At 39.9% G+C, this 21,914-nt stretch overlaps 1 protein-coding gene across 1 annotated transcript; it reads right to left on the bottom strand.

Annotated features, from left to right (window-relative positions):
* Positions 1-7,318: 7,318 nt before the first annotated feature.
* On the bottom strand, positions 7,319-8,236 carry LOC127422098 (olfactory receptor 51I2-like). The gene has a single exon (XM_051665460.1). The coding sequence runs from the start codon at positions 8,234-8,236 to the stop codon at positions 7,319-7,321; it is 918 nt and encodes a 305-aa protein (XP_051521420.1).
* Between the last annotated feature and the right edge of the window lie 13,678 nt (positions 8,237-21,914).

Raw genomic sequence — 21,914 nt, forward strand, 5'->3', positions numbered from 1 at the left:
AACCCCTGAATAGCCAAAACTCCACTTTCCGTGATAAAATAGTGTATTATATCTGTATTTCAATCGGGTCAGTTCTCTGAGGCCAACAGATGAAATTGTGCGCTTCAGCTCTGCCAAGCTCTTCCCAAGACATGCCCACAGAGGATACTGATGACCAGTTGGTCTCCATATAAACATTGATTTCAGTTTTTAACATTTGTTGGAAATCAGGATTTTGCAAAAGGGATACATTAAAGTGCCAACTATATGATTTATTTTTCTCAATATGTGGCAACACCTCTAAACTCATCAGGGTGTGATCTGAGACTAAAATGTTTCAAATTGAGCAGTTAACAACAGATGAAATGATGGATTTTATATATATATATATATATATATATATATATATATATATATATATATATATATATATAAATCTATCCTAGAATTAATCTTATGGACTGATGAAAAAAATGTATAATCCCTACCAGATTTATAAGTCTCCAAATATCTGTAAGACCAAGATTTTTACACATCCTGTGAAGCGTCAATGTTGCTCTAGGGGGCTTGCATACTTTTGCTTCACTATGATCAAGGACTGAGTCCATCAAAAGATTAAAGTCACCTCCCATTATTATATCATGAGAGGTTCCAGCGGCTTGCAACATCCCTTCAAGATCTATAAAAAAGCTCTGATCATCAGCATTAGGTGCGTAAATATTAGCCAAAATCAACCTTTGCCCCTGAATTTCTCCTAAAACAATAATGACTCTTCCTAATTTCTTTAATCTGTTTGAGAAATTTGAATTGTAGAGGTTTATTTATCACTATAATGACTCCCCTGCTCTTACTTGAGCCAGCACTAAAGAAAACATGCCCACCCCATATCTTCTCAAATTATTCAGCTTCCTGTGGGGAAAGATGTGTTTCTTGAAGAAACACTATATCATATTTCGTATGCTTAAGAAAATAAATAACCTTCCTTCTTTTTATGGGGTGCCCCAACCCATTCTCATTCCACGTGGAGAGAGACAATCCACTCATATTAACATTTGACATTTTGATATAATAGAAAAAATAAACTGTGTGTCAAAAATAAGATTATACAGACCACATTCCCCATTAGTGCAACAATAAAACCCTGAACTTCCCCCCGAACAAAACAAACAGAAAAAAAGAAAAATGTGCGCATTAATCCCACGAACGACAGCACCAACCGGCGTCCATCCCTCTAAACTCAAAAGGTCCATGTATGCCTACGTGAGTCCCCGCAACAATTTTGCAATTTGATTGCTCAAGTTTTGTGAGGCAAAATTACATAACAGAAAATACTTTGTAAAACAGACCCCAGCCAACAGGCAGAATAAACACAAAGAACATGTAGATTCATTCACAGAACTGTCTCGAAGGTGTGTTCCTCCACAAAACATCTTCCAGCTGATATAAAGCCATTCAGTTTCCTTCGACAGACAAACAATTGTTTGGTGAGCTGGCTGTTATGAGTGCAGCAGATGACGTAATCATTGAAATTCAGAGTAAAAGCAATCTTCCATCAATGCAAAAGTTTCTTGAAGGAGTAATGCCACAAATCAAACTCCAGCTGCTAGGTGGAGCCAACGCAAAAAGAAACAAAAATGGTGCCCAGCTTAGATAGTCGAGTCACTGAACAGCGAGTCAGTCCACTCACATAAGAAACACCCAATGGTTTTACTCACTATGTAGGCCAGTGCCTGCTTGGGGCATAAAAATACTTTGCTGCCGTCCTTGGTGTCTATTCTCAGTTTGGCCGGAAACATCAGTGCAAAAGCGATCTTCCGTTGATGTAAGAGTTTCTTACATTCCTTGAACCGATCGCATTTCTCTCTTGTTGAATTCACAAAGTCCAGGAACAAGAAAATATTGTGATTCTTCCAAGAAAGCTTTCTTTTGCTCCTTGCCTGGCGCAACTATAGATCTTTATCGGATGATCTCAGAAATTTGGCCAGAATTGATCGGGGCCTGTCTCCTTCAGCAGATCTGCGAGCCGGGCCTCTGTGAGCTCGCTTGATTTGCAGCTTATGGACTGTTATGTCGAGCAGACTCCGGAAGAGCTCATCTAGGAATTTCACCATATCTCTGCCTTCTTCATGCTCAGGAATTCCAACAATCCGTATGTTATTCCTTCGGCTCATGTTTTCGAGATATCCAAAATGTGTTGCAGGTCTATTTTGGACACGGGCGGATTAGCGGATAATTCCCTTTCCGATGATTCCAGATAATCGATCCATTTCTCAACATCTGCCACTCTTGTGACCAACTTAGAGAATTTTGTTTCCATCGTCGTAATTGATCGACGTATTACAGCTAGATCCTCCAAATCAGCAACAACCTTCGTCAGCATAACCGAGATTTTGGACAGTTGACGTTGAATTTCTTCTTCCGACGTGCCATCCAAATCGAATCCCCTGCTTGGAGGGCCATCAGAGGTTTCAGCTAGAGCACGTAAGTGTCTTTTAATATCTCCAGAGTCTGAGGATTTTGACTTCTTTGCCATGTTTACCTCAAAGAGCAAATATGTAACTGGGTGTATCGAATCTCACCGGATTATAACAAGAAAATTATTTAAAAACTATCAAAGTGAGCAGAGCTTGTTGCTCAAACGTCTGCCTCTCGCATGGTGTCACGTGACTGCCCCAAATATTTATCTGTTACTCATCCAAAGTGATTGGATCACTTCAAAAGACATAAACAACTGGAGTTGTATGGATTACTTTTATTACAATTGTCTGTGCTTTTTGGAGCTTTAAAGTGCTGATGACCATCCACTTGCATTCTATGGACCTATAGAGCTGAGATATTCATCTAAAAAAATGTAATCTGTGTTCTGCAGAAGAAAGAAAGACATACACATCTGGAATGGCATAAAGGTGAGTAAATGATGAGGAGTTTTTATTTTTGAGTGAACTATCCCTTTAATATCAACTTTAACTTCAATTGCAGTCTAAATATGAACCAATCATAATTTCAGACCGCAGCCCTATAGTATTAAAGCTAGCTTTTCCTAAGACACCTACATGGAGAACATAGCACTTTAACAATACCACTCTTTCTAGTCTATCCTTTGTAAATTTCATTAATAATAAAATTGATTTCCTTCCATGACACTCCAGATTTTAGTAAAGCGACACTTTGGGACTCCTTAAAAGCCTATTTGAGGTAGGAAATAATTTCATTTTTATCTTGGGAGAGTAATCAATGAACAACTTACCTCGCACACCTGAGAAGTAATTGATAGGTGCGTCGGACACAAGCTGTATATGTATATACAGGGTTGGGAGGGTTACTTTTGAAATGCATTCCACTACAGATTACAGAACACATGCAGTAAAATGTAATTTGTAACGTATTCCGTTAGATTACTCAAGGTCAGTAATGTATTCTACATACTTTGGATTACTTCTTCAGCAGTGGTAGATTTTTTCACTTGTTTTGACTGTAAAAACTCTGCCTGTACAGTAAGACAAAATACACATGTTAAAAATACATTCTCTGAAAAACCTAAATATCTTATGCAGTGTTGTTTCTAAAACAAGATCAATCAAATTTTTAGATATTTTTACAGGAAAACAATACAAAAATTATTATCAAGTATACGATTTTTGCACTAATATCAAAGAAATTATGATCCAACATGAATTTTCTTGATAAAATATGATCGTGCCTGGTAACGTGCATGTAAAATGGCTAGAAATAGCATTTTAGCTTAGCATAAAGCTGACAATTTACACAAGGTTTATTTCTATTTCTTGTGCTCCAAACTTACTTTAAACTCACTTAACTGTCTGGTTGTATGAATGTAACACATCATAAGAAAGTGTTTCACCGCTGTTCAAATGCATTTTGGATTGCATCATTTATTATTTTTCCATCTGAAAGGACTAAATATTAAATGAAACAAATGACAATAAAATGCAAAGTAATCTCTTCAGTAATCAAAATACTTTTTGAATGTGACTGTATTCTAAATACCAATGATTTAAATTGTAACTGTAGTGGAATACAGTTACTTATATTTTGTATTTTAAATACGTAATCCCGTTACATGTATTTCGTTACTCCCCAACCCTGTGTATATATGTGTATGTATGTGTATGTATGTATGTATATGTATATACGTGTATATATATATATATATATATATATATATATATATATATATATATATGTACAGTACTGTGCAAAAGTTTGAGGCACTTGTGAAACATTTTGCATAGTGAGGATGTCTTCAAAAATAATGAAATAAATAGTTTTCATTTATCACTTAATGTCATACAAATTCCAGTAAACATAAAAAAGCTAAATCAATATTCGGTGTGACCACATTTGCCCTTAAAACAGCACCAATTATCCTAGGTACACCTGGATACAGTTTTTCTTTGTTGTTGGCAGATAGGATGTTCCAAGCTTCTTGGAGAATTCGCCACAGTTCTTCTATCTATTTAGGCTGTCTCAATTGCTTCTGTCTCTATATGTAATCTCAGATGCTGGAGGAAACTTGTAGAAATGTATCTATATCCACAGTAAAACGAGTCCTATATCGACATAACCTGAAAGGCTGCTCAGCGAGGAAGAAGCCAATGCTCCAAAAGTGCCATAAAAAAGCTGGACTACAGTTGCAAGTGCACAAGGGGACAAAGATCTTACTTTTTGGAGAAATGTCCTCTGGTCTGATGAAACAAAAATTGAACTGTTTGGCCATAATGACCATCATTATGTTTGAAGGAAAAGGGTGAGGCTTGCAAGCTGAAGGACACCATCCCAGCTGTGAAGCATGGGGGTGGCAGCATCATGTTGTGGGGCTGCTTTGCTGCAGGAGGTACTGGTGCACTTCACAGAATAGATGGCATCATGAGGAAGGAAAATTATGTGGATATATTGAAGCAACATTTCAAGACATAAGCCAGGAAGTTAAAGCTTGGTCAGAGATGGGTCTTCCAAATGGACAATGACCCCAAGAATACCTCAAGTTGTGGTAAAATGGCTTAAGGACAACAAAGTCAAGGTATTGGAGTGGCCATCACAAAGCCCTGACCTCAATCCGAAAGAAAATTTGTGGGCAGAACTGAAAAAGCATGTGTGAGCAAGGAGGCCTACGAATCTGACTCAGTTACAACAGTTCTGTCTGGAGGAATGGGCCAAAAATTCCAGCAACTTTTTGTGAGAACCTTGTGGAAGGCTACCCAAAATGTTTGAGCCAAGTTAAACAATTGAAAGGCAATGCTACCAAATACTAACAAAATGTATGTAAACTTCTGACCCACTGGGAATGTGATGAAGGAAATAAAAAGCTGAAATAAATAATTCTCTCTACTATTATTGTAACTGTCTTAGAAGTCAGTTTGTATTTCTTGTTTATTTAATTATTTTTAAAGTGTCTTGTTGGGGACCTTTAATTTGAAACTGCTTAGTAAAGCGCTGGTTTGAGTGGAGACATTTATTATGAAAAAAGCTCAGAGTGGCTCAAAAAGACAGATGTCTGCACTGCATGGAAAGTTAAAAAGTGTTCAAGTTCTAATATTTACATTCTACTCATATGAAGTTAAAAAGGACATCAGATGCAAGATTAAGTTCTCCTTTTGGTAACAAGCAGCCAATGAAGTAAGCCTTTCATTTATATTATATGTGATTGTTAGATTGTGTTGCTGTGTGGAAGAGAACAATATCTGTACAAATACTGTAGTTAAGCTTTAAGTGAACTTAACTCTGTTTAAAATGTTTACAAAGACAACATTTATTTATATAATATATTCATGTGTTTTATATTCTTTGTTTTCACTTTATATTTGTGTATCTAGTTCTCATGGCATCTTGAGTTGGTTGATTATGAACCAATCAATAAATCACCAGTCATCAGAGAATCCTTGTGCTCGTGAAATTACTGGGGGGAGTAATAATTATTATGACATTTCACATTCTTATAAAAAGTAGTGATCCTAACTGACCAAAGACAGGGAATGTTTTCTATGATTAAATGTCAGGAATTGCGAAATTTAAATATATTTGGCTAAGGTGTATGTAAACTTCTGACTTCAACTGTATGTATGTTGTTGATTGCTTTGTAAAATAAAATTACTGATCACTCTACAATAAATTTGAGCTTTTTCAACTATTGTACTACATGACTTTTAATAATTCTGTCTTTTAGACAAACATACTTCCAAATGTGTATTTTGAAAAGATACCACAATTATGCCTTTAATAAAATGGAGTGTTGAACTACAGCCATTGTATTTTGAGTATCTCCTTTTTAGGCTTGTGCTCAAAATAAGGGGGCGCCAGGAAACAGGCAAAGAACATGCAGGTAACCACGCTCAGATGAAGATGCCCAACTCTAATGGTTTGTCCGGAACAGACACTGCCTCCTCAGCGGCCTCTTCCTTCTCTGGGGCCTCCACCTTCAGGTCTCTCCTCTTGGTCCTCCAAGTTAATCGTCGCTATATTGGCTACTTGTTAAATTTAGTTTTAACTTCTGTCAATTCTGTCAAAATTCTGTCAATTACTTACAAAGCTTTTAATAGTCTAGCTCCACAGTGCTTAAGCAACCTTCTATCTCGCTACGTTCCAATCTTGTTCACTATGATCGCAAAATTCTGGCCTGTTAATAATACCTAGAATATCAAAATCCACAAAAGGAGGTAGATCCTTTTCCTATTTGGCTCCTAAACTAGGGAATAGTCTTCCTAACATTGTTCCGGACTCAGATTAAAGTACCAATTTCCTTCCGAAACAGCAAAATCTGTACATTATTCCAAACTTTTGTCCGCCTGTGTGTGTGTGTGTGTGTGTGTATATATGTATATATATATATATATATATATAATGTTGCCAATGAGGGCTCCTTGGGGCTCCAAAAATGTACATGCTTAGGCTTTAAGGTTTAAAGATGTTTAATATTAGTTCATATGAAAGGGATGCCTTCATAATTAAAATGTTTTTTTTTTCTTCTTCTTTTTCGAATATAAAAAAAAATAATAATAATAAAAAATAAAAAAAAGCTCTCCAAATACCCTTATAAATTGTGGCAAAAATTTACTAGAGTGATTAATTAATAAAAAATAAAAAAAATGCATTAAAGTAAAAAATATCAGATGCATTTCAGGAAAATGAAAAAGTTTCAAACAAATACATTAAAACTCATGCATGTACTGTATAACAAGCTTGGAAAAATGTGCCGAAAAGAGATTACATTACTGAACAGTGATTTTAAACTTGATTAAAAATGTACTGTCTAGCATTAGGTTGAGTATGACAATGGTTAACAATTCTTGTTACAAATCAATAACATTCTGTGTAACATATTTTACAGTACAGCTTTTATTATGCATAAGATTTTTTTGCGAATATCAGGAAAGTTAAATCCATAAACGAGAGGGTTGAGAATCGGTGGCACAATAAGAAACTCCAGAGAAAGGACAATCGACAGCCCTATAGGAAGTTCCACATTCACAAACCGACTCAAAGTGACCTCACAAAAAAGGGCAATTGAGAAATTTAAAAGGATCACTATGTGTGGAACACAAGTTTGATAAGCTTTGCTCCTGAACTCTGGTGAGCTTCTTTTACAAATGATAAGAATTTTAACATAAGAAAATAGTATAAAACATAAAGGCATGATAACAGTTGTGGTCACTATGAAAAAGCCAAAAACATTATTAACTGAAGTGTTTGCACAAGAAAGCTTGACAATTTCCCAGTTGTGGCAGTACACCTTCAACAATTTGTTACCACACACTGTCAGTCTGGCATTTAAAAAAGCAGCAATACCAATACAAAGCATTGGATAAATCCAGCTAAATGCTATTAAAACCATTAGAACCCTAGGAGTCATTATGTTGTTGTATTGTAAAGGTTTACAGATTGCTACAAATCTGTCAAATGCCATTAACATTAATATTGTATTCTCATTTGACGCATACGAGTAAATGACAAAAGCTTGTAAGAGACATGCTTCACGGGAAATGGTGTGTGTATCAGATAGCAAGTCTGTTAGTAACCTTGGGAAAAAGGCAGCAGTACCATACATAGAGTTGATGGACAGACTTGTAATCAGAAGGTACATGGGCTGGTGTAATGACCTTTCCAGAAATATTGCAAGAATAACAAGGGCATTAAAAAATATGATAGCACAATATAGAATACATCCCAAACTGAAGAGAGCATATCTTATGTACCCAATATTTTCAAACAACATCAAGTTATAATATGTTCCATTTTCCATTTTCCTTTAAACAGAAGATGCCTTCATTGACCTGAGAAAGAGAGTGGACAAAAAAGAAAAAGAAAAGAAAGAAAGAACAATTGTCATTGTTACCAGCTTGGGATAATTTTATCCCAAATGTACTCTAAATAAAATATAATGTAACTCTATGAGTTATTGTATTCATTATTAAATCAGTTTTACAATATACATACTAGATCCTAATACACATCTTGAACATTTTTTTTTTATTATTATTAACAACATCAAAACAATTGCATAATTAAAAATGCGTTCCGTGATAAACTCTGAAATTACCATGATGGGATATGCAGGGAATTCGACCTTCTTGTGAAGAACCAGTTCATGCTAGTATTTTATAGTATTACATGCTGAGGAGCATGTCTCAGGAGGCCTTTGTGTTTGCTTGATTTGCATAAACAGTAAAACCCCTCTGAGTTTCCCTTCACTAGAAACACAAAATGTAGTGGTGGTGAGGCACAGTGGATAAAGCTCATGGATGAATAAGTGTATTTATTAAGCATTTATAACATGTAATATAAAATGCTCACTATTTGGCAAATATTGGGTGAATGTTGCCCTTTTTAGACATGCTGCTATAACTGCAGATAAATTGATTTAAAACGCATTTTAATGAACCCCTTTATAAACCCTTAACAAGGGGAACATTTGCATAAGTGTTACACATATTCAACCTTATTGGTTGAAACAAACATATCAGCAACTGTGGAACATTTGGAAATAAAGTGAAGCAATGGAGAACAAAATCTTCCTTAGACATCATGTTTGTTATTTACACTAGCTTCGCAGGGCTCTAGGGGCAGATCTACCGGGTTGGCAACTGCCACCCTAAGACAAAGTATTGACACCCCATCTGCCACCCCAGCATTTTGTATCCCAATGTATGAATATAAAGGTAAGTATCTAATAGTTGATGCTGACATTATGTAAGAGTTATTTATTTATATCGAACTGTCTCAACTCTAACCTTATGCAAAAACGACTAGAGCAGGACTTGACTATCATGGTGGATTGCGTGATTGATTTTAGCTGCGGCCAATCGTGTGTTTGGCTGCAGCAGCGCGTGCATATTGATTCTGCATTTGACAGGCAAAGTTGCCAAGTCTGCTTATTATTAGTGATTTTGGGCTAGTTCTTTCATAAAGTTGCTTATAAATATGGGCATTTGCGGGAAGCTGTTTTTTGGGCTTATTTTCAGAACACTGTTTTTTGGGGCTTTAAAGTTCCAACACACCCACCCCTTGAAGCTTTTGGCATTCACACTCTCGCACATACCCTAGTTTTTCATCAGAAACTCAATGTGAGTGAAATTGACACAAAAAAAAACTGTTTTGTTTTTTCTTTCTCAATAATGACAACATGGACAGATACATGGTAAAATGTGAATTTCTCAGTTCTTTCAGGTCTTCACAGAATTATTATTAGATGCATTAATGCAGATACAATGCATTACAGTTGACCAGGTTACAATTATCTGTGCAGTTTATTTTTATTTTAGGCCTTCCTTTGTGTTATGGTAGCTTTCAGATGGCTTATAACAGTGGTACTCAAAGTGTGGGGCGTATTGTGTGTGTGTGTGTGTGTGGGGGGGGGGGGGGGGGGCGTGGAAGACTGACCCGTTCTCAAATCACTTCACACACATTCAACAAAATTAGTGACAATACACGCAAGAACCAATGTGCGTGATTTTTTCTCCTCTACCTTTTCTCCTGCCATGTTTAAACTTTTGCCAGGCACCGCAGTGCTTCCTGCGTGAAGCTTTCCACAGCCCAGAGCATTTAGTCAGTGTCAGGTGTGCTTACAGCTGCGCTTATGTAAACAAAGATGTCTCAAGCGCACCAGTCTCAAATGGGGGAAAAGATGAATTGACACTTAAATTTCGGTCTGTTCCTCATACAACACTATCGTATGGCTTCAGAAGAATTTAAATATAAGGCACGAGTGGTATGAATGACTTTTTTTAGATTAAAAAAACGGGGAGATGTGCAGGAGTGGGCGATCATCTGGTGTAGAGAGTGGTCCGTGACCACTATCGGCCCTTCAATAACATATAATGTGTGGAGAAGGACAGTTGGTGGACCTTTTGGTTTGGGCTTAGGCACGTGAAAGTTTATCTTGTTTCAAAGGGGGGTGTAAAAAAATGTAATGTTATAACAAGGATGAAATAATAGTGACAAAGTTGATACAGGACTTTATTAGCTCAAATAACATGATCTGTGCATCCACTCTCCATACATGGTTACATCAAGGTTTCACAAATAAAAACAATTCAGCCTGCATTAGGTGACTTCGTCCAATTCAGCCCTCAATTTAAAATGAGTTTTACAACCCTGCTCTACACAACCTGTCATTATTAATCGCATAGTTTGTTTCTCTTTTAGTCCCGTGTTCCTGCCATTCCCAGCATCTCCCAATGATGCTCACTGTGATCTATTCGTTGACCTTAGATTACCAGTTCTATATGTGAAATATTCAAATAAGGATATAATTATTGAAGCTAGATTATTTTGATATAGTGAGACCAGGGCTATTTGTCACAAGGGCAGGTTATTACAAGGGCTATATTTAAGTAACTGGAAGATTTTGAGTTAAAAGTCTAATTACACAAATACTGTATGTGTTTTCCCTAACAGTGGTTTTGTATGCTGGTTTCAAACACCTAGTTCAAAACCCTTTTAAATTACAATATATTTTTGTGAATTCTATCAGGGGTGCACACATGAATTTACTTATGAAACCTGTGCCACTGGTTTAATGTCAGGTTCCACTGTGGCAAATCGTGGACAAAAGGTCAACGGCAATGTGTGTTCAGTGAACTTTATCTTTTCTTCCTGGGAAACAACTGTGAAAATGCTGAATTGCTTTTTTGTAGCCAAGACTTTAATGTATGTGGCCATACAGATGTATGACTCAATATACACTGCCTGGCCAAAAAAAATAAAAATAAACAAAATCGCCATTTGGATTTAAATAAGCAGATGCTCAAGAGCCTATGATTGGACCATTATTGCAGAGATTAATATGTTTTCGGCTGGCAACAATTCTTTTAACCCTAACTCATGCATGTGTAGCTTCTCATTTCTTAAACAACCACAATGATACTGTGTTTCAGAAGGGGCAAATTATTGGCCTGCATAAAGCAAAGAAAACAACTAAGGAGACTGCTGAAATCACTAGAATTGGATTAAGAACTGTCCAACACATTATTAAAACCTAAAGGATAGTGGTGGACCACCAGCTTCGCGGAAGAAATGTGGTCGCAAAAAAATCTTGAATGATCATCGTCGGAGATCACTAAAATGCTTGAAGTCACATCATAAAAAATTTACTGTAGAACTCACGGCTATGTTTAATAGTGAAAGTAAGAGCATTTCCACATGCACAATGTGACAAGAACTTACAGGATTGGGACTAAACAGCTGTTTGGCCACAAGAAAGCCACTTGTTAGTGAGGCTAATCGGAAAAACAACTTCAGTTTGCTAGAGAGCATAAAGACTGGACTGTGGAGGAATGGAAAAAGGTAATGTGGTCTGATGAGTCCAGATTTACCCTATTCCAAAGCGATGGGCGGGTCAGGGTAAGAAGGGAGGCGCATGAAGCGATGCATAGTGCCAAAGCGATGGGCGGGTCAGGGTAAGAAGGGAAGCGCATGAAGCGATGCATAGTGCCCAGTGTACAAGTCTCTGGAGGCTGTGTTTTGATCTGGGGTTGCTTCAGTTGGTCAGGTCAAATTGTGAAAGAGTGGTTCAGGGAGCATGAGGAATCATTTTCACACATGAATTGGCCGCCACAGAGTCCTGATCTTAACCCTATTGAAAGTCTTTGGGATGTGCTGGAGAAGAGTTTACGAAGTGGTTTGACTCTCCCGTTATCAATACAAGATCTTGGCCAAAAATGATTGCAACTCATGGCGGAAATAAATGTTGTGACGTTGCATAAGTTTGTCGAAACAATGCCACGATGAATGCACGCCGTAATCAAAGCTAAAGGTGGTCGAACAAAATATTAGAGTATGCAACTTTTTTTTGGGCCAGGCAGTGTACCAACATCTACTTTGAGAAATATTTACTGGAGTAAAAATTTTGACAACTAGAACAGGTCAAGTTAAGGAACATTTAGAATATGTTGATGAGTTTAATAGAAAATGACTTGGTGGTCTGAAGAGTGTCATTTTGTTATTTATTTTTAATGTGATGTAAGAATGGAAAAATTGCATTTTACTGATAACAAAACAGTAGTGGCCTCTCCGTGAAAAATCAAACAGTTTCGTAAATTCATTAGCATTAGTAATTTGATAGCGACTTATCCTGAAGGACTATGCATGGGCGCTTACTTTGGTGTTGCCACCCCTCATTGTCCTTATTCCACCCCCTTTCCACCCCATAAATTATTTTCTAGATCCGCCCTTGCAGGGCTCATTGTCTCAGTTCGCTGGAACTGTTTAATACATGTTTAATTATCCATTTATTTTTTACACAAACCTATCAGTTTGCTACAGAAGACATTAATTGATCGACTGGAATTGTGTGGATTACTTTTATGTTGCCTAAATGTGCCTTTTGGACTGTCAAATAACCAGCAGACTGATGGCACCTGTATCCTTCCATTGTATGGACAGAAAGACCTGAAATGTGCTAATACAAATCTTCACTTTGGTTCTGCTGAAGAAGGAAAGTCATACACATCTGGGATGGCTTAAAGATAAGTAGATCATGAGAGGATTTTCATTTGTGGGTGAACTAACCCTTTAAGAGTATATATGGCCTAAATCAACAAAAGAGGATGAGGGTCTTGATCCTGGGGGAGGTGAATCGCCGTTCCCTTGGCACCTCCACAACTCCTGCTTGTGAGTGGCTTGTAAATATGGCTTTTCTGCCTGTTTCACTCTGGAGTGCTTGATTAACACTTCACACCACAAGTTTCACACATTTGTCCCATGATTAATATGCAGCAAAGTGCCCCAGAATTCTTTTGCTTTTGTTTCCACTCACATTTCGATGTTCAGCCATCTCTATCGAGAGTAAATTTTGTGTGCTGTTTGAAATCACGGGTGTCAGAAACTTCCTCTGTCCCCAGGCCATAATGATCCAGTTTCAGAGGAACCACATAAAGGTAAAGTCTTTTTCAATGGTAAAATCTTCAGGGAATACCTTCTGTAAGAGACCGGCGTCTTCTTCATCAGAGGAGGTAGCGGCATCCTCATCAGACAAGCAATTAATCAACACAACCTCCACTGTTAGCATGTTCACATGCACAGCAATATGCTAATAATTATAAAAAATCATCTTATTCAAGATTAGAGACAACGTAAAATTTAGAGATTTTATTTAGAGATTCTAAATAATCAGAATATTGACATCAATTCATGAAGAGGCATGTGCAACACTTGCACACATTCGCTAAGTTGGCAGGGATGCTGGTAAATGTGTTTACATGCAACATCACATTGCTAAAAATATGAAAATTAAAAAATAGGCCTTACATATTCTTGACAGTTATGAAGTGAATAAATGTCAATTTTCAGAACACATTTTTTTTTTTTTAATACAAATTTAATTTGAATATATTTGTAGACAAATATCATTTAAGCCTTTTAAGGGATTTAAGGGAACAGTTTTTTATAAAAAATAAATATAAAAACTCTGAAAATTGACATTTATTCACTTCATAACTTACATCTTACTGTAATTTCTATCAACTCAGTAAAAGCATGTTATTTTAATTAGATCCATCCAACAAGAGTGTAAAGTCTTTAAATATTGTCATGTACTGTCACTCAAAAAGGACAAATAAGAAGTTTTCAAGACTTAAAGGAGACATTTGGTCTTAGGAACCAAGATCCGTTTAGATACAAATAAGGGATTATTATATAAAAGAAATTAAAACCACAAATGAAAAATTATTTCATCCCTTGATTAATTTGATGGTAAGTGCATACAGTAGTTTTAATAATAGAATTGTCTTCCTTATAATATAATGGAATCAATAACTTTTTCAACATTGTTTATAAAGGTGAAATGGTAGAAAATAGCTGAAGGTTGAAATCACAGAAAAGATGTGGTATCAAATGTGGAAAATTCATCAAACTACCACAAACTCTCAAAGATGGAGAGCATTTTCCTGGAAGGGTTCGCTATTTTATCAAGCCTAAGCTCAAAAGTAGACAAGTATCAAGGCAGAAAACATGTAGGCGGGAGTGTGGCCAATTCGAAGCACATCATACACATAGATATTGGAGTTGTAAGAAGAGTACATTCAGTTCTGTGTGAGGTGTTGTAATATGCTATTCCCCAAAACTGCATAGTTTTGTATCTCAGAGACATTACAGGAATAGTGCCAAAAAATTATCAGTATCTGGTTAAGATACTCCTTGTGGCAGGGAAAAAGATATTACTAGGAATTGGCTTAAGATTCATTACCCTGATTGTAACCAGTGGCTCAATATTATAGAGGAAATTTTAGTGATGGAAAGGCTAATGTATAGTCTGAAAACAATGGAAGACTTTTTTGAAAAAGACTGGGGGAAATGGCTGATATATAATGCAAATAAAGACAAGAAGGATTTGGAAGAATTAATAGAATCTAAATATAATCACCCTCCCTGCCCCACGTGCCCTGTTATTATTTTGTAATGTAATGTTTTTTTATTTTTCGATTTTTATTTTTTATGTGTTTGTTCCCTTGCAAATACTGAAAAAAAAAAAAAAAAACATTTAAAAAAAAATTTTTTTTAAGTCTTTAATTATCTACATTTAGTTTCAACACTATTCTGAAAATTCTGATGGAGTTGACAAAATTGAATATTTTTTCCATCTTAACCATCTTAATACGCTGGAGTTATTTTGTTTTTTTCCTCAGTTGAAGCTGCCTCTGTAACCTAAACTAAAATGCCAAAAAAAGAAAAAAGAACTAAAGTCTTATCAGAAATTATCACAATGGGAAGATGGCGTAGACATGTTGAAGCTGTGACCACAGAGACTTAAACATTGTTTGTTTGAAATATATAAAAATATAAAACTTATGAGCAGGAAGTGGGAAAGGGGTACTCAGAGTTATAGCCAACCATGACATTTTCTGATTAATTCAGGATTATAAAAAATCTTGTGAGGACACAACTTTGATAGGCAGTTTTTTATGGAAAATATGATTTACATTTTACTTTTTGTATTGTTTGATATCTTACAGATCCCTATATATATATATATATATATATATATATATATATATATATATATATATATATACACACTGTGGTGAACATCAGTTAAGATGGCATTCCAGGGACCAGTTTATGGCAGGGCCCCTCTCTAACTGCCGGTGTGGAAGAAGATGTACCTCACTGTGATTGGATCCTTGGTGAATGAACATAAACAAATGTTCAGCAACATCAGATAAGATGCTAAGACAACTGCCAGACACCTCTTACAGGTCAGAAAAGGGGGCCTTCTGCACCCACCAAACTCATTACTGAGGTTTAGGCAAGAACTGCCATAAATTCCTTCAGGACCTCCGGGATGCAGCAGCAGTGGAGGGCACAGAGATCTATTCATACCTAGGTTTTGAGGCCTTAAATTAATATAAACTGCAACACATCCACTCCAAATTCATGCAAATCACAGTTTATGATAATGGTTATTGACTGTTAACACAACAGTTCATGGGACAGACCTATTAACAGATAAATGAATGCATGGACAATGACTTAACCATTTCTTATCGTGTTTGGTCTCTATCTTTTCCATATGATGCCTTTAATAATTTGAAAGAGGTTTGGTAAAGAAAAAATGCATGGGTAAAATGTTAAGGACACTGTTTTAACACTGTACATTATGCTATGCAAATGAGTTCCACACTAGGGTGGCAACACCGTGGCTACTTCAGACACCAGTGGCCAATCAAATTCCAGGATCGGAGAGGCACCAGATTTCAGTCTCCTCCTCATCAAAAAGGGATAAATATGTCCCCTGGGTAGACACACCCTGGTCCTGCATTTCCAACTCGACGGGGAATGAGACACTAGCAGACATATTACGTCCTGATTTTCTGACCTGAGGAGGAAAGAAGCTACAAGATAGTTGAGGTTAAGCTTTGGCTGCACTCTAGCTGAAAAAGGGCCACAGCATTGAGGGACCTTATCTGACCCTTACAGCTCCTCCAGCAGCGCAGCCCAGCCCAGTCCACAAAGGACCTCTGCATCGGCAGACATTGCCTGTCCCACACGGCTCCTCAGTGACGCAGCCAGCCTGCAAAGGACCCTGTGAAGATTCAACTGACCCAGCTGCCCAGTCCACTCTTTAAAGACCCTCTTGGCACAACCGAAGTTCATCATCCTCCAGCCCAGTATGGCAACGAATACTGGATCGTAACTCTGTGCCCTTCCCACTACACGCTACCCGCATCACCAGTAGAAGACGTCTCTATTGCCGTACTGATTAACTGACTGTGTGGAACGTAAATATAAACTTACCAAACCTCTTTCTAGAGACCTTGGCATTAGTTTATACCTGCAGCTTATGTTTTTCTAACTTGCTTAGATAAGTTACCTGGGGTTAGCTTGTTACAAATAATAGGTATATTATTTGTTTAATGATACATAAGCATTATTTATCACCATTTTGTCAGAGCCATTGTGTGGTTTTCCCATAAGGAGCATTCCCATACAATTCTCTCCCATTGCTACATTCAGTTCAACAGCATTGCATTTATCCACTTTGTGTTCAAATTATTTATTTGCTTTATTGTTTAATTCTGTACTTTCCTTTTTGGTTATTAGTTTATTATCCTTTAGCAGTGCATATTCATTATTAGCATTATTAATCGTTGTGGTATTTACTCTTGCATATCTATTGTTAATAAATTTCATTAATTTAGTTACAACTGTGTCTTCATTGTGTTGATGATCAAAGACTCTACTAGTTGTCCAGATTCTCACAAATCCTTCAGATAAATCAGCTGACCAACTCCCTCTAGTTTACATTAATTCTAAATTATCGAACCGCTCTTTTGGGAGTGTTCTTAAATTGTTAAGATAGTATTCTTAACTGGTACCCCATATTGCAAGGGGGAGGGGTCATCTGATACACTCATAACCACACCTTAAGTGACACTTGATCAAAAATCACTACGTCATCGGTGAATTGAGTAGAAATCACTATAATATACAGTTGTGCTCAAAAGTTTGCATACCCTTGGAGAATTGGTAATATATGTACCATTTTTAAAGAAAACATGAGTGAGCAGGCAAAACACATTTCTTTTATTTCTTATGGGATTCATATTCAACTGTAGGTTGGACAGAAAGGCACAATCATAAAACAAAACATGGCAACAAAGAAAAAAATAAAATGACCCCTGTTCAAAAGTCTGCATTCCCTTAGTTCTTAATACTGTGTATTGCCCCCTTTAGCATCAATGACAGCATGCAGTCTTTTGTAATAGTTGTCTATGAGGCCCCAAATTCTTGCAGGTGGTATAGCTGCCCATTCGTCTTGGCATAATGCCTCCAGGTCATGCAAAGTCTTTGGTTGTCTTGCATGAACCGCACATTTGAGATCTCCCCAGAATGGCTCGATGATATTAAGGTCAGGAGACTGTGATGGCCGCTCCAGAACCTTCACCTTTTTCTGCTGTAACCACTGGAGGGTCAACTTGGCCTTGTGCTTAGGGTCATTGTCATACTGGAAAGTCCAAGAGCATCCCATGCGCAGCTTTCATGCAGAAGAATGCAAATTGTCTGCCAGTATTTTCTGATAACATGCTGCATTCATTTTGCCATCAATTTTCACAAGATTCCCCGTGCCTTTAGAGCTCACACCCCCCCAAAACATCAGTGAGCCACCACCATGCTTCACAGTGGGGATGGTATTCTTTTCACTATAGGCCTTGTTGACCCCTCTCCAAACATATTGCTTATGGTTGTGACCATAAAGCTATATTTTGGTCTCGTCACTCCAAATTACAGTGTGCCAGAAGCTGTGAGGCATGTCAAGGTGTTGTTGGGCATATTGTAACCGGGCTTTTTTGTGGCATTGGCACAGTAAAGGCTTCTTTCTGGCAACTTGACCATGCGGCTCATTTTTGTTCAAGTATCGTCGTATTGTGCTTCTTGAAACAACCACACTGTCTTTTTCCAGAGCAGCCTGTATTTCTCACGAGGTTACCTGTGGGTTTTTCTTTGTATCCCGAACAATTCTTCTGGCAGTTGTGGCTAAAATCTTTCTTGGTCTACCTGACCTTGGCTTGGTATCAAGAGATCCCCAAATTTTCCACTTCTTAATAAGTGATTGAACAGTACTGACTGGCATTTTCAAGACTTTGGATATCATCATGGTTACTTTCGTAACCTCCATTCCCTGATGGAGGGAACGAGAAGTTGTGTCGATGTAGTGACATTAGAGGTCACTCTTGGGAGCCCCAAACACCGCTGATCTTTTTTTTTTAAAAAGGCCAATGAGAATTGGTGAGTGGAATTTGCATGTCACTCCCCCGGTCATACGGGTATAAAAGGAGCTGGTATGCAACCACTCATTCAGGTTTTGTGCTGAGGAGCCGAGATAGGGTCCTGGCCATTTCAGCAGGTAGTTCAGCGTTGTGGCAAGAGGGACACAATGTCTCGTTCCCTCCATCAGGGAACGGAGGTTACAAAAGTAACCATGACGTACCCTATCTGTCACTCACTCAACATTGTGTCGATGTAGTGACACTAGGGTTCCCTATACAAAACGCCACAACTAACTGAATTGTGTTATGTGAAGTGGCGGTGTGTGGCGGGCAGACTGCTGTGTGCCTTGTAGCCAGCACACCAGGCCGTCACATAACCTCCCCCAACGTTCTTTATGAACAGTCCTTAAGGAACAAGTCGACTGCCCAACGAATAGGTGGACAGGATAGCCCAGCCGAGGCCTCTTTTCCTTCTCTTTTCTCCCCAAAAAGAGCAGAATTTGTTAACTGACTGGGGGGGTGTCATTCCCAAAAGGAAGACACCGCGGAGACCACACCCCACCCAAAAAAGGGGGGGGGGGGTATTTTGAGTGGAAATACGTCACATGGTCTTTACCGAGCCTTGTTGGAAGTATGTCATGTGGAGAGGTCCCATAGTAGGTCCTACCCAAAGGGGGAGGAGTTTCTACAAAGCATGGGGACTGGGGGCAGAGGGGCCCCTGCCCAAGGAAGACACAGTTTACTGACAGGGAAAAGATTTTGTGGAAAATATCACATGGGGTTGCCTTTGGGGGGACCAGAACATGCGGAGCACCTACCTCAGTACAGGGCCTCATTAGCACACTTACTGAGCTGGCAGCGAGTTTCTCTGCAAACTCAACTTCCACAGGGCTAAGGAGGAAAGTCATCCAGGGATCACAATCTGTGAACACTACTGGGAGTCAAGAGCGCACGTCTTCCCCTCAAGGGAGGGGAAAGGTTCTATGCGCAAGCGGTACACCTGGTAGAGTGGGCTCGTAACCCCGCAGGGGGTGGCACGTCCTGAGCCTGATGCTAAAATGATGGCGTCAATGACCCAGTGGGCGATCCTCTGTTTGGAGACAGCACTTCCTTTCCACTGTCCACCAAAGCAGACAAAGAGCTGTTCAGAGTTTCTAAAGCTCTGCGTGTGATCCAAATAGATGCGTAAAGCTCACACCGAACACAGCAACACCAAGGCTGGGTCTGCCTCCTCCTGGGGCAGCGCTTGCAGGTTCACCACCTGATCCCTAAAAGGGGTCATGGGAACCTTGGGCACATAGCCTGGTCGGGGTCTCAGGATCACATGAGAGTAACCCGGACTGAACTCCAGGCACGATTCGCTGACAGAGAATGCCTGCAGGTCCCCTACTCTCTTGATGGAAGTGAGCGCAGTCAGGAGGGCAGTCTTCAAAGAGAGTGCCTTAAGCTCAGCTGGCTCAAAGGGAGCTCCCCATAGACCCTGAAGGACTACAGAGTCGTCCCACAGGGGGACGAGGCGTGGTCTAGAGGGGTTCAACCTCCTAGCGCCTCTCAGGAACGTTGCACTTCCCCAAGTACTTACCATCTACCGCATTGTGATGATCCGAAATAGCGGCTACATACACCTTGAAGGTGGAGGGGGACAGCCGCCCCTCCAACCTCTCCTGCAGGAAGGAAAGCACTGATCCGACTGTGCATCTCTGGGGGTCTTCGTGTCTGGAAAAACACCACTTAGCGAACAGACGCCACTTCAAGGCATACAGGTGCCTCGTAGAGGGAGCCCTAGCCTGAGTGATCGTGTCTACCACTGCGGGCGGTAGGCCACGGGTGCCAGATGGTGCCCCGTCCCTGAGAAAGATGGTCCTTCTTCAAAGGAATTTGCCGGGGGGGGGCTGTCGCAAGGAGCATGAGATCCGAGAACCACGTCTGGGTGGGCCAGTAGGGTGCTACTGGGAAGACTTGCTCCCCGTCCTCCCTGACCTTGCACAGGGTCTGTGCAAGTAGGCTCACTGGGGGAAATGCATACTTGCATAGTCCAGGGGGCCAGCTGTGTGCCACCGCGTCTATACCGAGAGGTGCCTCAGTCAGGGCGTACCAAAGTGGGCAGTGGGAGGATTCCCGGGAAGCAAACAGGTCTACCTGTGCTCGGTAGAATCGACTCCAAATCAGCTGGACCACTTGAGGGTGGAGTCTCCGCTCTCCCCTGAGGGTAACCTGACATGACAGCGTGTCCGCTGTGGTGTTGAGGTCGCCCGGGATGTGAGTGACTCATAGCGACTTGAGGCGCTGCTGACTCCAGAGGAGGAGACGGCGGGTGAGTTATGACATGCAATGGGAGCGTAGACCGCCTTGGCGGTTGATGTATGCTACCATCGCTGTGTTGTCCGTCCGGACCAACACGTGCTTGCCCTGGATCAACGGCCAAAACCTCCGCAGGGTGAGCAGTACTGCCAACAACTCTAGGCAGTTGATGTGCCAACACAGCCGCAGGCCAGTCCAGGAGCTGGCGGCTGTGTGCCCGTTGCATACGGCACCCCAGCCCATCTTGGAGGCATCTGTTGTAACCGAGCGCAGTTCCTGCATCAATCCCATGTCAGAACTACCCTCATACAGTTCTTTTAGCGCCTTGGCTTGGTGTACTTGCAGGAGAGCCATGGCGTGCAGGGTGGAGGCAGCTTGTCCAGCGGCACTGTAGGCCTTAGCTGTCAGGGACGACGTAAACCTACAGGCCCTGGATGGGAGTTTCGGGCGCCCACGCCAGGTAGCGGCGTTCTGCGGACATAAGTGCACCGTGAGTGCCTTATCCACCTGGGGGATCACTGAGTACCCCCTGGCTGCTCCGCCATCGACGTTAGCGGCTGTGAGCGGTGCCCTGAGCCCAGGAACCAATCATCGAGCCGTGAGGGTTCCGGGGAGAGTGGAGGGTTCAACTCTAGCCCGACACTCGCGTCATTTGTCCGTCATTTCCGCGTCAGCCTGGGACTGGGCGACCATTCCCAAAGGAGGAAGCCCAGTCAAAGCCTCTGCATCTGACTGAATGAGCCCGCTCTTCGATGCTGCGCTCGATAACTCATCCTATTCCCGGGCTCTGAACGAGGGGTCAAACTCGCCCTGAGATGAGCCGGCGATCTCGTCTGAGCGTGCGACCAGGGCAAGCGAGCGTGCTGGGGAATGGGAGTTCCGTGGGGGGAAACCCGGCGGAGGTGGTCCCATTGA

This window comes from Myxocyprinus asiaticus, chromosome 31 (assembly GCF_019703515.2).
Source record: "Myxocyprinus asiaticus isolate MX2 ecotype Aquarium Trade chromosome 31, UBuf_Myxa_2, whole genome shotgun sequence".
In the NCBI taxonomy this organism is placed as follows: Eukaryota; Metazoa; Chordata; class Actinopteri; order Cypriniformes; family Catostomidae; genus Myxocyprinus; species Myxocyprinus asiaticus.